The 16,206-nt window shown below is 36.6% G+C and overlaps 1 protein-coding gene across 8 annotated transcripts in view; it reads right to left on the minus strand.

Annotated features, from left to right (window-relative positions):
- MTHFD1L (methylenetetrahydrofolate dehydrogenase (NADP+ dependent) 1 like) overlaps positions 1–16,206 on the minus strand; it is a 138,118-nt gene that overhangs the window by 121,088 nt on the left and 824 nt on the right. For all 8 annotated transcript variants that reach the window (XR_009153498.1, XR_009153510.1, XR_009153511.1 and 5 more), the window contains exons 2-7: positions 15,274–15,358; positions 14,165–14,215; positions 14,021–14,074; positions 11,428–11,552; positions 9,845–9,945; positions 7,330–7,469 (exon numbers count right to left, since the gene is read on the minus strand). Coding sequence is in view for 5 of the 8 variants with exons in the window: in XM_058169615.1 (XP_058025598.1) it covers positions 7,330–7,469; positions 9,845–9,945; positions 11,428–11,552; positions 14,021–14,074; positions 14,165–14,215; positions 15,274–15,358 (556 nt within the window). In the remaining 3 variants the exon portion in view is untranslated. The remainder of the gene's footprint in view (positions 1–7,329; positions 7,470–9,844; positions 9,946–11,427; positions 11,553–14,020; positions 14,075–14,164; positions 14,216–15,273; positions 15,359–16,206) is intronic.

Below are 16,206 nucleotides of genomic sequence, written 5' to 3' on the forward strand. Positions count from 1 at the left end.
GCTTAACTCCGTTTCAAGGCCATTGAGCCAGTACTGTCCAAAGACATTCCCATGGTCATGTGGCCAGCATGACATCACAGAGTCTTGTTACCTTCCCACTGAAGTGGTACCTATTTATCTACTCCCATTTCCATGCTTTTGAACTGTTAGGTGAGCAGGAGCTAGGGAAAGAACGGGAACTCACTCTGTCATGTGGTGTTCAGGTCTTGAACCTGGGCTACCAGCTTTCCAACTAACAAGCCCAGTATCTCAACCGTTGAGCCACTGCACCACCCTTAATGTGGGCCAAGGCATCTCCAAATTTCCCCATGACAATGGAATACAGAAAGAGAAGATTTTTCCTACAGTATTTTGCATATTAGTAAATCCTATCCCTGAAAAGTGAGTTTCCAACATAAATAAATAAATTCCAAGATGGATGCTTACTAAACAACCTTATTTAAATTTATGTGTTTTTTAAATGTTTTATTTTATGAAAAACAACAGAAATTGCCTTTTTTGATTATTCATCTCTATAGAAAAGGTCTCTCGACAAGTTCCTCACCATGCCAACACAAATGTAGAGCTTGACATGTTTAACATTAATAGTGTTTTGCTCACAATCAAGAGAAGAAATCAAGTGGGAATTAAGATCAAAGGCTCTTTATGGCGATACATAAACCACAACCTGAATTGTGAAGAGATTGGTTGCACTCTCACTGAGAACTTGGATGTTTCCCTTTTTCGTGGTGATCTCCCATCTAATATGCGCTTCTTTAGAACTACAAGTGTTTAACTCAAGCACATTAAAGGATAATATGAACATTTTTCATGATGTGGAACTAATTTGGATACTAACAGTATTCTTTTAGAAATTCTGTCACTGTAATTGCAGTATAACAATTCAAAGTGCAATTATCCACATTTTTTCTCAATTTATGTAAAACATTCTTATGGTTCACTTGGACCTTTGGTAATTCAAATGCTGTAAGATTCATGCAGTCTTTTCTAGAAACGATGGGCTATATTAAGAGACTGGCACTATTCCAGCATGCCAAAAAGCTGCATTGAATAATTTGGAATGCATGATAATAATTTATATATAAGGTCAAAGAATATATGATTTGATTTGCACTCAACTTCAGCACATGAATTCAGCTTTGATTAATTTTAAGTTTCTCTAACTACTGTCTAGACATCAAAGAATTTTAGTGTGTAAGTATCCTTCAAAATATTTTTCAGGCAACAATTAAGATTTTATTATTATGACAATATTTTCATGGAAAAAATAAAAGACAAATCTGAAAAGAAAGGCCAATCTGAGAGAGTTTTATAAAGATAAAAAATTGTTTATGTTTATAACTTTGCTTTATAGAGAAAAATTCAAGAGCAAAACCAAGAAAATAATTAAATTAGATAAATCTAAAGGACAGCTTTCTGAAGCAAAGGACTGTCCTTTATAAGGCTGTATGGTCTTATACAGCCTTCCTTTTAAGGGACAAAGCTTAAGTTGTAATTTTAAGAGACAAAGCTTCTAATTTAATTGGTAGGTCACAGGCCTACAACTTTTCCAGGATTATCCTAAAAACGTACAATATTTTTATGGAGATATAAATATGGAAATGGAAATATTTTTAATTAATGAGAATTATTTCAACCACTGAGGGTTCCAGCTGATATAAGGACCATTACAGGAAGGTATGTCAATGCATAACAACAGGTCCCTCTTACTTAGTGCCCACTGCAAGCAGAACTAGTTAAAACCCAGTAACAATTACCCGCAGTTTCTTTAACATCATGTTTTTATCAAAATCTCTGGATTTTTTTTCTCCCTTCTCCCAGGGTCAGAAGCCTACTTTGGGAAGCAAAAAACCCCCACTCTGCTACATTCAAACACATGCCTCATAAAAATGCTATTCACATTTTATCAGATATAATTTAGACTTGTTTTGCATTACTCTCATTTTGGGCTGATATTAAAACTATTATTGATATAATTTTGCAAAGCAAAAAACTTATCAATGTATCTTTTGTAAAGAATTTGAATTTCTCAAGTTTGGAGCAAAGCCAAGAAGATAGTTTTGCTTTGCTAGATTTAAAATCCTGGCTTGCAGATATTTTTTACTTCCAGCATTTAAACTGACTCTATCAACACAGTGGAAACACTGGTAAATATGAACCTGTATAAGCAAAATTTAATTTGTATTGATTGACTCACCGTTATATACTTATTAAGATGTCTATGTATATACAGGTATTCCTCAACTTACAACCATTTGTTTAGTGACTGCTTGAAATTACAACAATACTGGAAAAAGTGACACAATTGTTTTTTACACTTACAACTGTTGTAAGATCCCCATGGTCATGTGTTCAAAATTCAGACTTTTGGCAAATGATGGTTGCAGTGTCCCAGGGTAAGGTGATCACTTTTTACGACCTTCTGATAAGCAAAATTAAGGGAAAAGCCAGATTCATTTAAGAACCATGCTACTAACTTAACAATTTCAGTGATTCACTTAACAACTGTGGCAAGAGAGGTCGTAAAACTGACTCAACAACTACTTGTTTAGCAATGGAAATTTTAGGCTTAATTGTGGTTATAAGTTGAGGACCATCTTACACATAGGTACATATATTTGTTTTCGTTTTGTTTTACCTTTTAGTTTCTTCACTTTGGGAAGTTACTTACACATACTGTTTTGTATTTCAGGAATATTTTCTTCATTTTTTTTCCTAATTGTATATTAAAGGTAAAGTAAAGGTCCCCCTCGCACATACGTGCTAGTCGTTGCCGACTCTAGGGGGTGGTGCTCATCTCCGTTTCAAAGCCGAAAAGCCAGCGCTGTCCGAAGACGTCTCCGTGGTCATGTGGCCGGCATGACTCAACGCCAAAGGCGCACGGAACGCTGTTACCTTCCCACCAAAGGTGGTTCCTATTTTTTCTACTTGCATTTTTATGTGCTTTCGAAACTGCTAGGTTGGCAGAAGCTGGGACAAGTAACGGGAGCTCACCCCGTTTTTATAATTATATTATAAATATATACACATATATATATATGTTTTCTGAGGTTTTCGTGGGTGTTTGTATGTAGGTCTTTGGTTATTCGGGTTTTCTCCCGCATAAAATTGGAAGTGTCTTGGCGACGTTTCGACGAAGTCTCATTCGTCATCTTCAGGCTTCAGCTTCGTGCTTCTGGGAGCAATGTGTGATTGCAGCTGTTTCTTCCTTTATAACTGCTAGTGGGGGTTTGAACTGATTGGGTGGGAGCTTGGCTGTGCTCTGATTGGATGGGGGTGTGTCCTGTTTGGGTGGGGGCTTGGTTGTGCTCAGATTAGTCTGAGTTGCAGGGGGATTTGAGCTGGTGAGCTGGATTGCTGTTGTTTGGACCAGAACTATCGCCAAAACTGAACACTTTAACAACAGAATAATCAGAGAAGCCATCGAGATAGAAAACGCCCACACAGCATGAACAAACGAGATGATACCTCCGCCTACCAGCCATTTGGAAACCCGCCTTATTGACAAACGAGTCCCTAACACGAGGAATGACACCAGACCCACACTCACGAGGTCCACACAGGATGTCACCACCACACATCCACCCAGAAAGTAGACCCAAACCCACACTGATCATGAAGCACGACCAAGGACCAGAAGCCAGACCGCAGCTGCAACATTAGCCATTTTAAACCCCTCCGATCCATACATGCAGCAGACTGACACCCACTATGAAGATGTAGCACGACCACAAACACGAAGCCAAACAACAGCAATGCAGCTCACCAGCTCAAATCTCCCTGAAACTCAGACTAATCTGAGCACAACCACACCCCATCCAAACAGGACACACCCCAGCCAATCAGAGCACAAAAACCCCATCCAATCAGAGCACAGCCAAGCTCCCACCCAATCAGTTCAAACCCCACTAGCAGTTAAAAGGAAGAAACAGCTGCGATCACACATTGCTCCCAGAAGCATGAAGCTGAAGCCTGAAGATGACGAATGAGACTTTGTCGAAATGTCGCCAAGACACTTCCAATTTTACACGGGAGAAAACCCGAATAACCAAAGACCTACACACACACACACACACACACACACACACACACACACACACGTATGAATGTATGTATGTATGTATGTAATTATATATTATAATTATAATAAAATTATAATTGCACAATTATCAAAATAAATAACTAAGTACAATGTGATGCCATGAAAACTAAACAAGTTAGGACAGTTGCCAGAATTTTAAAATTAAAGGAGGCTGTTTCAACATTAGGGATAACAATTATGCTTTTCTAAATTTTCATGAACAAAATGATACAGTAACATCAGCAGCTGTAAAAACAGAATCTTTCCAATGGAGACATATCTTAGCATCACAGCTGTTCGGTTTAGGGAAAACATATTTTATAGTTCCAATTATGAACTCCAAACAGAAAAAGATCAGCCACCTTATTTGACTTGGCTGCCACCTTCTGGAAATCTGTGGAATACTAGAAGCTGGATTCTGACAGAGGCAGAGAAATTGCAATGCTTATTTTTTTTTTTTTGTTACAACAGTATACACAAACGTCAGCATAAAACAACAACACATCATATAAACATATATATAAGCAGAAGTATGCAACAGCTATATTAATTTGATATAATGAAAGGGAACAATAGGACAGGAACAGTAGGCACTTTTGTGCTCTTATGCACGCCCCTTATAGTCTTCTTAGGAATGGGGTGAGGTCAACAGTAGACAGTTTTTGGTTGAAGTTTTTGGGATTTTGAGAAGAGACCACAGAGTCAGATAGTGCGTTCCAAGCGTTAACAACTCTGTTACAGAATTTTGCATTACAGTATGCCAGAATTTGCAGTCAGTATTCTCGAATCAATTGCTGGAGACAAAACATTAAAAGAAAAGCCATTGATGACAAAGCTTTCTTTGATTTCATCAACACCGACATTTACTTTGCTCCTGTTGCCAATGATTTAAAAATTAACATCATCATCATCATCAAGGGGATTCATTTGGTGGCTCTGGGAAGGTGTTTCAACATATTTGATTGATAGAGTATGACTGTATGACTGTAACTTGTTGCTGTATCCTTACGATTTAGATTTATTGTTTCCTAGTATGATTTGATTGCTTATTTGTACCCTATGACTATCATTAAGTGTTGTATCTTATGATTCTTAACAAATGTATCTTGTCTTTCTATGTACACTTAGAGCATATGCACCAAAGACAGATTCCTTGTGTTTCCAATCACACTTGGCCAATAAAGAATTGTATATTGTAACAGTAATCAGACCCTGGTCTCAGAGATGAAACTTGAGTCGGAATGAGGAATTAAAAAAGCATCTCAGAAAGTACCCTCCCTTGTTTTGGGAGAGTAAAAACGAGGGATGGGAGAGATACTTTCAACTTCAAAATTCTTACAATTCTAACTTTACAATAAAGACGGAATCAGTAAGAGAAATGTATGAATGAGAGAAACAAACTTTTTCTTGCTGATTTACAAAAAGCATGTGAAGATGACTTGTGTAAATATGGAGTTGAAGGTTGGTTGCTGAGTATCAGTTTATAAAAGAAGAAAGGCATGTAGGGAAATAAAAGAAATGCTTTGTGAACAGCTCAACATGGAATAGAGAGGAAGACAAGGATGCTCACAATGGGAAATACACCAGGCCGTTGGCATAATGTGTTCACGGCTGCTAGACCCAAAGTATTGCTCGTGTATTCTCCATTGTGAGCCTGCTTATTCTCTTTTAATCCCTTCCTCTCCAATGAATGTAAATAGAAAGATTAATTCCCTTCTTGTTCATTATCCAGGCAGATGTGAAGCTGATTAATCTTATCAGTTAAAGCTGGTTACCACAGTGCCCAAGGGATGAGCTGGGAATGAGGAAAAGGAAACCTGAGTTCTGGTCACGTGATTGCCCATTTAGCAACTGCTTTGCTTAGTGATGAAATTACCAGTCCCAGTTGTATATAGCAAGATATACATAAACGGTTGGAAAATAGAGTACATACATGAATCAGGAAGGGGTAGAGAAAGTTTAATGCAGTATGTGTGGATGTCTATTGAAAGCTAGCGGCATGTGCACCAATTGAATGCTAATGGTATTTGAACTAAATGTTCTGTGTGCAAGAGTGAGTTTCTTCCCCTTTTGGTATGTGAAATGAAAGCGGGTTATTTAAAGAGGCAGGTGTGCTTAGAAAAAGAGAGAAAATCAAGAATAAAGGTGGATTGAATACAAAAGTCACTGACCAGCATAAACAAAGCACACTGAAGGGTTTTTGATCTTATAAAGACAATGAATCAGGATCTAATTAAAAAACAAATACACAGTTGAAATATATACAATGAGATCAAGAGGAAAATTAAGGAAGTTATATTTAATTGGAGCTGATGAGTTCCTTAAAAAGCGAAATGGGAACTGAAGGAACAAAAGGGAATCTATCAAGCAATGCATGGGTGTCATGGAAGAAAGGATGCTTTTCTTGTGATTCCTTTTTTCCCTATCCTTTAATTCCATTGAAATGCTACTTTTTTACTTTTCTGTGTTTTGCATAACATTGCTTTGTGCAATAGCATCATGGATGTGGATGTAAATGGCAATATAAAGCATTTTATGGAGCGGTTAAATTAAATTTTATAGATGATAGAGTTTGAACATCTCTAGAATGTCTAGTATCAATGATTTTAGCTTGGTTCCATTACTGACAAGATAAAAAAAAAACACCACCATGTACTTTAATGTAAGAGGCTTTTTTTGGTAACTTACATGCACCCTACTTGCCTTCCTAGCTAGAATCAGAGCAAAGACAGCAGCCTGGCCTTGCTCTCACTTTGAAAATGCCACACCCAAGAAAGAAGATGCTACCTTTATTTGTACACAATAATTTAATAGCTGGATATTAAAGCCCTTTTTTTATATAGCAGTTTCACTCTCTAGTGCTAAGAGAATGCATGCAATCAAACATGCATTTGATTGTTCACATGTTGTCTTGAACACTAAGTAAAGAAAGAGCACGAATGGAAGAAAGACAGAGCAGTACAGGGCAGTGAATTTTTCAATCCATAATTTATGCCTTTACTGCAATATGTGCACTCAACCAAATGGAACATATTAACAATGGTTAAAAACTAGGACATAGTGAAATGTGGACCCAGCTAGTAAATCTAGAGGTGAAGTAATGTATATTTTGTTTATTTTTGTAAGCCATGTTTTTGAAGTAACAAGCGCTTTTGTGACATATTCAAAATTCTGAATGATCCATAATGATGACAATATAGGTAGCAAACAAACCAGACAGAAAAATATTATATCCTTGATATATTTACCATTGTCTGGAGTTGCTTCATGTTCCATGACAAGCTCATAGTCATGACCCCTTTTCTTTGAAGAAGACACTGCAAGGAAACTTCCAAAGGTCCTTGGACGTCCAAAAGTAATAATTTTTTCCCATCTAGGGTAGTACATGCTGAAAGCAAAAGACAACAATTGTTCTCATTATCTACACTAACAGCAAACTACTAGAGAAACAAAATGAAACAAAACATATTAAAATGGGAGCTTAGTGTTCCTAAACTGATCTCTCATGTGAAAAAAATATCCTATTAAAAAAAAAATAGGATAGACCTGCACTATAGTTTAGGAATTTTTTTTCTATAACCAAAATCAGTGTGACACAGAGCACACTGATTAAGTTTGTCAGACTGAGAGACTAAAAGTAGTTTTTTACGCACGTATATGAAAAAAATGTGGTTTTGGTGTGAATAGCAGAAATATTAATGATAACTTTAACAACATTAATGAAATCCAGTTTGGTGTAATAGTTTAAAGTGCTGGCCAAGAAACCAGGGAACTGTTTGTTCTAGGCCTCCCTTAGGCATAAAAGCTGGCAGGGTGACTTTGGACCAGTCACTCTCTCTCAATCCAGCCCCACCTCACAGGCTTGTTATAATGGGAAAAATAGAAGGAACAAGCATTACACAAGTTCACCTCCTTGAATTACATATATATTTTAAAAAAAGAAATAAAAATATAATAATATGCTCAATTAAAAATAATATATATTTAATGTTGCTTGTTTAACCACCTTAATTTCATCCAGTGCCCAACAGATAGACGTGGCATTCTTTTTTAAAAAAAAATTCCAATTCCAATTTCTTACTTCTATACCCTCTATTTAAGTCTCAGAAGTCCTAGTGATTTGAATAGAGGTCATTCTACATCACACCCTTTCATATTCTATAATGTCCTCTCTTTCATTCATTCACCTACTTCAGGGGTCCTCGACTCCCCGGCCCACTACTGAGCTGTGGCCAATTCAGAAACTTTTTTCTGTCTCTGAAAGCCTCTGAAACGGAGCTTCAGAAAAAAAAGCCCCAAACGGAGCTTCAGAAAAGAAGCTCCCAAACAGAGCTTCAGAGGCTTTTTTTCTGAAGCTCTGTTTCAGAAGCTTTCAGAGGCAGAAAAAAGTTTTTTCTGAAATAGAATTTCAGAGGTAGAAAAAAAGCCCCAAACGGAGCTTCAGAAAAGAAGCTCCCAAACAGAGCTTCAGAGGCTTTTTTTCTGAAGCTCTGTTTCAGAAGCTTTCAGAGGCAGAAAAAAGTTTTTTCTGAAATAGAATTTCAGAGGTAGAAAAAAAAGCAAAAAAAAAGCAAAGTACAGAGCTCACAACCAAGGAACCTGTTGCTAAAATTCACCTCTGTGAACAGCTGATTGGGGATATTCTGGGAGGCCAATCCACCTGCCAATCAGCTTTTTTCTTATTTTCCTCCCCATAAACTAAGGTGTGTCTTATACTCCGAAAAATACGGTATATGGAAATGCTACTCTCCTTAGTTCAAACCTGTATTTCCTTGGGATTGCACAGCTACCTCATGAGCCCAGGAAAACATGCAGTTTTTTTCAGTAGGTACCACTTAGTGAGATCCTGTACATGCACCTATGTCCTTTCCAAAGTATCTTTTCAGCTTCAAATATGAAATGCTATAATATCTTCACAGTACATTAAAAGTCAAAAATATAATCAGACACTCTTAATTCTCTGCCAATATTTAATTGTGTAAACTCACAGCTGGCTCAGATGTTCATGAACAACTCTATCATGCAGAAGTAAATAAGCAGAAAAATCTTGTGCATATTTATGCATGAAACACTTTCCTGCTATTCATTAGTCTCACTAATTTTAACAAATGGCACCTACTTTTCAGACTCCCATGGAAATCTGAAAAATGTTAGATGACATTAAGAAGCAGCAAACAGCTTCTTCAGATCATGTTTGAGACATGCATACACCTAAGTATTATATCTTCTTGTTGGTGATTATTTCAATAATCATGAATAAACTCTCAAACTCACGACCCACAATTTATTGTGGAGTAGAGATTGTGCAAGAAACAATGGGAAGCTCACAGCAAACCAATAAAGAAAGAAGAAGGATTTGGCAATTTACTTCTTCTTTTCATATGCTTTTTTCCTGGGGTTTTTCCTGCTTTTTTTCAGTACTGTAAAGGGAAGTTAGAAGCAACAGCTTTCTCTTCCTTTTTCTCTGAGTAGCATCAACATTTTATGCCCATTAGCAATTCAGATACAAATAAGTGGCCTAGCAGACATCACTGCCAATTCCATTGCAAATGAGCATTGCAATCAATAGGAAGCTAGATTTGTCCCATTTACTTTAATAAATAATACTGATTCTAGCTGAAAAACGAATTTGTAAGGTTGGCTGATTATTTAGACAAGGTGCCATTGAGAAGTTATATTTCAATCAGGAAGGTCAAACATGAGTCAAGACAAGCTAAGAACAGTGATCTGAGATAATAAACATAATTTACTACTGTGTTGTACCTTGCTTTTCCAGAAGTTTGATCACTGCACTGGCAGTAGGGGGAACCACACATTCACCTAGGTCTCCATGTACTAATCTTGCCAAATTAAAATCTGTTATTCTGTAACAAAAATAAGAGAATGTGACCGTCCTCAGCAATTTATGTAAGAAAATGCAAGCAAAAGCTTCGGGATTTTTTTTAAAAAAAGAAAAATCATGAAACAATGCAAAAAAATCATGAAACAATGCAAAGGCTTCAGTAACAAGCTCATCTTTTTGATTAGCATGTGGATCCTAAATCCAGCTCTGCCCAGCTTGGGCCTTACATACTCCTTACCCATGAAGTCTTAGATTGCCTACCCTTGATCTGCTGATGTTAAAAAAAACTTTCTCTCAGTGAATCATTTTAATATCTAAAGCAGAGGTGGGTTTCAGCAGGTTCTGACCAGTTCTGGAGAACCGGTAGCGGAAATTTTGAGTAGTTTGGAGAACCGGTAGTAAAAATTCTGATTGGCCCCGCCCCATCTATTCTCTGCCTCCCAAGTTCCAGCTGATCAGGAGGGAATGGAGATTTTACAGTATCCTTCCCCTGCCACGCCCACCAAGCCACGCCACGCCTACCAAGCCACAGAACCGGTAGTAAAAATTTTTGAAACCAACCACTGATCTAAAAGTATCTCATTTGTGTCTTCTGTCCTTCATTCTCCCTGTCCCACCCACCGCTAGTTCCAATAGCCTAGGCAATTAGCCTGAATACAATTTGGAGGAAAAATGTAGGAGTTACAAATCAGGCCTAAAACCTGGAAACTAAAAACTACACCCCAACACCTGCAAGCAACCACTAACTCCTTTATTGTAGCCTCTGGGTTCCCAAACCAGTATTTTGGCTTTTCTAGGTTCCAATTTCTGCCTCTTAAAACTACTCCCCCACCCCACCCCAAGCTCCAGCCTAGTTTACTTTTTAAGGACAGCAGTTTATATGCTGGGCAAAGCCTAGTGAGACCCCCATGGTCTAAATTCACTTCTGTAAATCACTGGATAGGCAAGTTATTCCCAGTGTTCTTCAGAAGGAGCCATGGCCTGTATCTTTTAAAGGCAGCTGCGAAGCTCTTAATCTCTTAGTCACAATGCTACCTAAGCTTTCACATCCGTTTTGCTTGGCCCCAAGGAGATGGGAATGAAGAATATCCCTAAAACATTTAAATATGGCTGAGAAAAATCTGTTATTTGTTTGTATAATTAGATATATCTGATCTGATTTTATTTTTTAAGTAATTGGCTTTTGTCATTGCTCGTCCAGTTTAATAGTACAGATGCATTTCAGCATCTTGGAATAGGATAAAAGACTTTAAGAAGGGCTTTAAAAACAACATCTGATATCTTTGAGCACTCTCTTTTGTTGATTTGCAGAATGCTATGCTAGGGCTGTGTTCTAACCAACATGATCTACAGAATAGCTTTATATTTAATTTTGGAAAACTACTAGCTTATTTTTCTTACTCATCTGATCTTAGGAAGTATGAAATCCATATGCTTGCACAACGTTTTTCTAAAGATGTAAAATCAAAGGTCTGCTCAGCGAAATTTATGACGTTTAACTTACCCATTCACATCTTTCTCTGGTTTCACAGCATTCAATATTTTGCTTGTGTATGATTCTCTACAAAGGCGGAGGAGAAGGCCATGAATTTTAGGATCCTCGTTGAGTTTTATAATTTCATCTATGACCTAGAACGTAATATACATGGTTAACAAAGCCAAATTTTAAAAGATCCCTGTTACCAATAAAAAAGTTAATTATATATAGTTATTGGAAGTTTGAAATATGAAGAAGCTGCCTAATGGCAAATTGCTCCTTCATTTGCAAAAATATGCTCACAATTATGATTATTTGTAAAAAAAATCAATTATGGCCCTATTGTGCTTATGTCATTTATAGCAGTTACATGAACTACATCATTCCAGTGTCCAGCTGAGGAATGGTGCTCCGTGATAAAGGAACCAAATGAGAATGAGGTTACATGCAAGCAAATTAAGGAGGTATGTGGGAGTCAGATATCAGTACAAAGCTTGAATCTGCAGCAATCCACAAATTCAGACAGTCAACAGAAAGAACAGTCATAGCAAAGTTGCACAATTACTGTCAGGAACATTTGTTCTATTCAGTAAAAAGAAGGCGACAAAGATAAAATCATAATTTCAGCATGGAAAAAGTTCAATAGAATAGAATAGAATTTTATTGGCCAAGTGTGATTGGACACACAAGGAATTTGTCTTGGTGCATATGCTCTCAGTGTACATAAAAGAAAAGATACGTTCATCAAGGTAAGTGAATGAATATTATACATGGAATCTGGACAACATGTTTCACTGGAAAATCCAAAGGTCATGAGCAAACTTGCAGACCACCACAATAGTAGACCTCTGCAAAAATAATAGGATACTCCTTTTTTCCCCTTACTCATACAGCCCATTGTACTTCCCTAAATATTCTCTAGTGGAGTATGGTAAGGGAGGATATTAAGAACATGAAGAAAGTAGCTGTCTGTTTTTTAAGGACTCAGGATCCAAAAAATGGAAGAGGAGTCATATGTAAAGATGTATATCAATATTTTCTTCCCATAAGTGTCAGCCTGGGAAATCCACATGGCAAAACACACCACAGTTGTGTGCTCTTACTCATGTCTTCCAGCAGCTTGCATTCCCATGGCATTCCGGCACACTATCTTTAGTACTTGTTAGCATATGTATATGTGTGTGCATACACACTTATAAAGGCACCCTGAGTAAGTTTATGATTCCTCATGATTGTCTGGACACATCCCTGCAGTTTTCCTGTCATGGTGTTTCTGCCTTCTTCCTAGGACTGAGAGAGTGGAACTGGCCCAAGGTCACCCCTCTGGCTCTGTGCCTAAAGAAGGACAATAATTTATAGTCTCTAGCCTGCTTTCTAAGCTCCTGCCTTAAACACTACACCAAACTGGCTTTTTGTCTCCAATATTGGGGGCAATTAAAAATCATTAAGACTTGACATTATTAAAAACCAATATTCTCCATATTTTTAAACTTACTTTTATTTTTCAGCTTCTCAGAACAGAATGCAGGGGGATAAAGTTATTTTGGAGAACTATAAACAAACAGGCACAAATACATTTGAGCTAACCTACAAAGCAAGTGATAGCATTCAGGCGACCTTGGCAAAGCCTGATAAAAGCTAATAGTTGAATATGGCAAGTGTAATGGTATGTGGGGAGGAAGAGTTGCTTAGGGAACAATCAGATAAGGGGGATGAGCCCACAGTTACATAAGAGAGAGTGAAACAACATAGAAAAGATTCTCCCTAACTTATTAGGCTGTAAAAAAAGATGGTGAGAGATTTCAAGTTTCAGACTTGTACGATTCTGTTAGCATTACAATAAAATAGAATTAGGTCATCTGCTTATGTTTCCTTTCTGATCTACCAGGTAAGGTTGACAGCAAGCCATTGTGAAAGAATAGCATAGTAATTTGACAAAAGCACTCTGAAAGAAGGCACCTGTAAACCAATTCTAGATTACCATCGTGGGTATGTCCATGTGGGCACCAGAAATAAAGTTTACTTCAAAAGAGAGCTTATATTTTCATTGCACTATGCCAACTTGCCAGATCTGAAAACATTGATAAAGTTTTCTGGATAAACTTGCCAGAACATGTACTGTAATTAAGCTTCAGACACATTTAATAGTTTATGTCTAGTTTAATCTGAGGGATTGAAACATGAAAATAATCCTGTGCCGGCAGAAATCATAGCATAACCTTAGGAGAAAATGCTACAATATTAATAATCAAGATTTTTTTGTGGAATCCTGCAGGAAACACTTTTGATAAACTCTGTGTATTAATTTAGCTCTTCATATATATTAACTATGATTCACATTCAATTCTTGATAATATATGTCTTTTCATAAATCCACATTTTTGTTAAAATATATAAAATTGCGTATATATGTCTACACAAAAGCAAGTCCCACTACATTTTATGTGACTTTTTCCCCTTCACTAAAATGGGGGCGGGGGTGGCCAGCACATGATGCATCCGGCCCATGGGCCGTGAGTTTAATACCCCCGTATTAATGGATGGTATCCAGTGTTTTCCAAGTTATCAAAGATTTAATCCAACAATACGAAATATAAGTAGAATTTTTAAAAATGTTTACCTCATTTTCAGTACTGTCATGGGGAAGACAAATATGAGCAATATCCACGCCAATCTAAAAGGAAAAAATGGATTTTAAATAAATTCAACCATCTTTCAAGATTTAATATTTTTTTTAGTGGGGAATTTTTTTTCATATTTTTACCTCTTTAGCAACATTTTTGATAATTTCTTGTCCCAAACAATCATCACCAACCTTGAATAAAAAAAAGAAAAGGAATATAAAATTGTAATAGGGTAAATAAAATCTTCTGGAAAAGCAATGGTCTGCAAGTCATAACTGAAGTAAAAGTGACAAGAAATAATAGATTTGAAATTGAGTATATGATTAACTGAACTGAATAGAAAATGTTTTTATCCCACAGCTAACATATAAGGAGCAAATTTAGGGAGGATTATCAAAATTTTTTTACAACATCTATGATATGGAATTGCTTTGCAAATTTTTGAAATTACTGAAAGTCTGACCCTTTCATATACTTGCAGTAGTACAGAAGCAAAAGAGATAGAAATGGAAACATAGTAGCATGATTTTCATATACATAGCAAAAACAAAACAACAAAAAATGAAAAGAATAGGACCCTCTACAGGAATAGTCTAGCATTTTGACTCTCCAAGGTATAAGGGCAAATTCATAGCAACAAATATGGCATGCCTACATGGTGGTTTCCAAAGCAGAAGGTGAAACAGTGGAGCACAGTAAGAAATTGTAGAAATTTTAATAAGAAATTTTCACACCTGACTCCATAAAGTTGTGTTGGATTTCAATTCTTACAGCTCTAAGGCTGCGTAAACAATTTGAGCATTTGTATTAATTCCCCCAATCAATTTGTCTGGCACTCCATACTGAGTTATGTTCTAAAGCAGCATCCAAAATCCAGACCTGTTTTTTAGGAGGGCTACAAAGGAAGGGATATCACCAGATCCAAAACTGTGTGATTCTTATTGAGGGATAATGGAAATTTAAGCTCATCTGAAATTTGATTGCAATATATTACATCCACCTATTAAGGAAATGTAATAATATATTATTCTTACCAGCTATCTTTTCAACATGCAACAGAAACTCTTACAAAATCTATCTCTACTTTCCAGTTATCACACAGATTTGAATGCCACTGTATATTTATAGATTTTGATTTTATCAGCAGTTGGGAGTCATATGACTATTATGATTCCATAATATTCCTTTCTTCCACAAAACACAACCCACTTTTGAAACTCAAATCCTGCAGGGTTTATTTTTGCCTTACCTGTATAACAGAAAGTGTTGGCTTAAATTTAGGGTGTTCTTGCTTCAGTAAATGCAGAGCTTTTCTTGAGGTTTCAATGATTTCTCTTGAAATAATAATAAATGTATTAATGGGTAAATATTATTTTCAATCATTATATATTGACTGAGCATAACATCACCACCCACAATAAGCCTCAAGTTGCATCATCAGACAACTTCATAAACTAATAATCCATAGGAGTTTATCTGCTCATTTTTGTTTGCCCTTTGTAATTTGTTGGAGAGCCTGTTTGTCAAGCACCTTAATCTAGGTCAACTTTAGTAAGTAAGAGAATAGTGTTTAGTTTGAAGAAAATATTTCCAAAAAATTAGTGAGATAAACTACAAAACTGTAAAAAACTTCTCTATTTATTGCTGCCAGTTTCTATGTCATGTAGCTTTGATGTTGCCTGACAAGAGACCTTTGGTTTCTAAAAGTAGGTCTTCCCCAAATCATAACTGCCTTACAATGCAGTTCAATTCAACACAACAGATACTATATACACTGAAAGCATATGCACCAAGACAAATTCCTTGTGTGTCCAATCACATTTGGCCCAAAAAAAATCTATTTTATTCTATTCTAGGTCCAACGTGAGTAGTTTAAAGTTCAAAAGGACCTGTCTGTAGATTAACGCATATACAGATTTACAGCTGCAAACAAAGAATAGAATAGAATTTTTTATTGGCCAGGTGTGATTGGACACACCAGGAATTTGTCTTGTCTAAAGCCAAATATACCAAGCTGTCAGGCAAGAGGGCTGTTCTCTTCAAAACCGCAAGGCAGTAAACCCCACTCGGCAAGTATAATACAAATTAAACCAAATCTTTATTTATCAAAGACCAGCACAGAGTGTACAAATTATCTAAAAGGCCGAAGGAAAGACAAGATGCGCTATTTCTCTTCGCCAGC

The sequence above is a fragment of the Ahaetulla prasina genome, chromosome 1 (assembly GCF_028640845.1).
Source record: "Ahaetulla prasina isolate Xishuangbanna chromosome 1, ASM2864084v1, whole genome shotgun sequence".
Taxonomy (NCBI): Eukaryota; Metazoa; Chordata; class Lepidosauria; order Squamata; family Colubridae; genus Ahaetulla; species Ahaetulla prasina.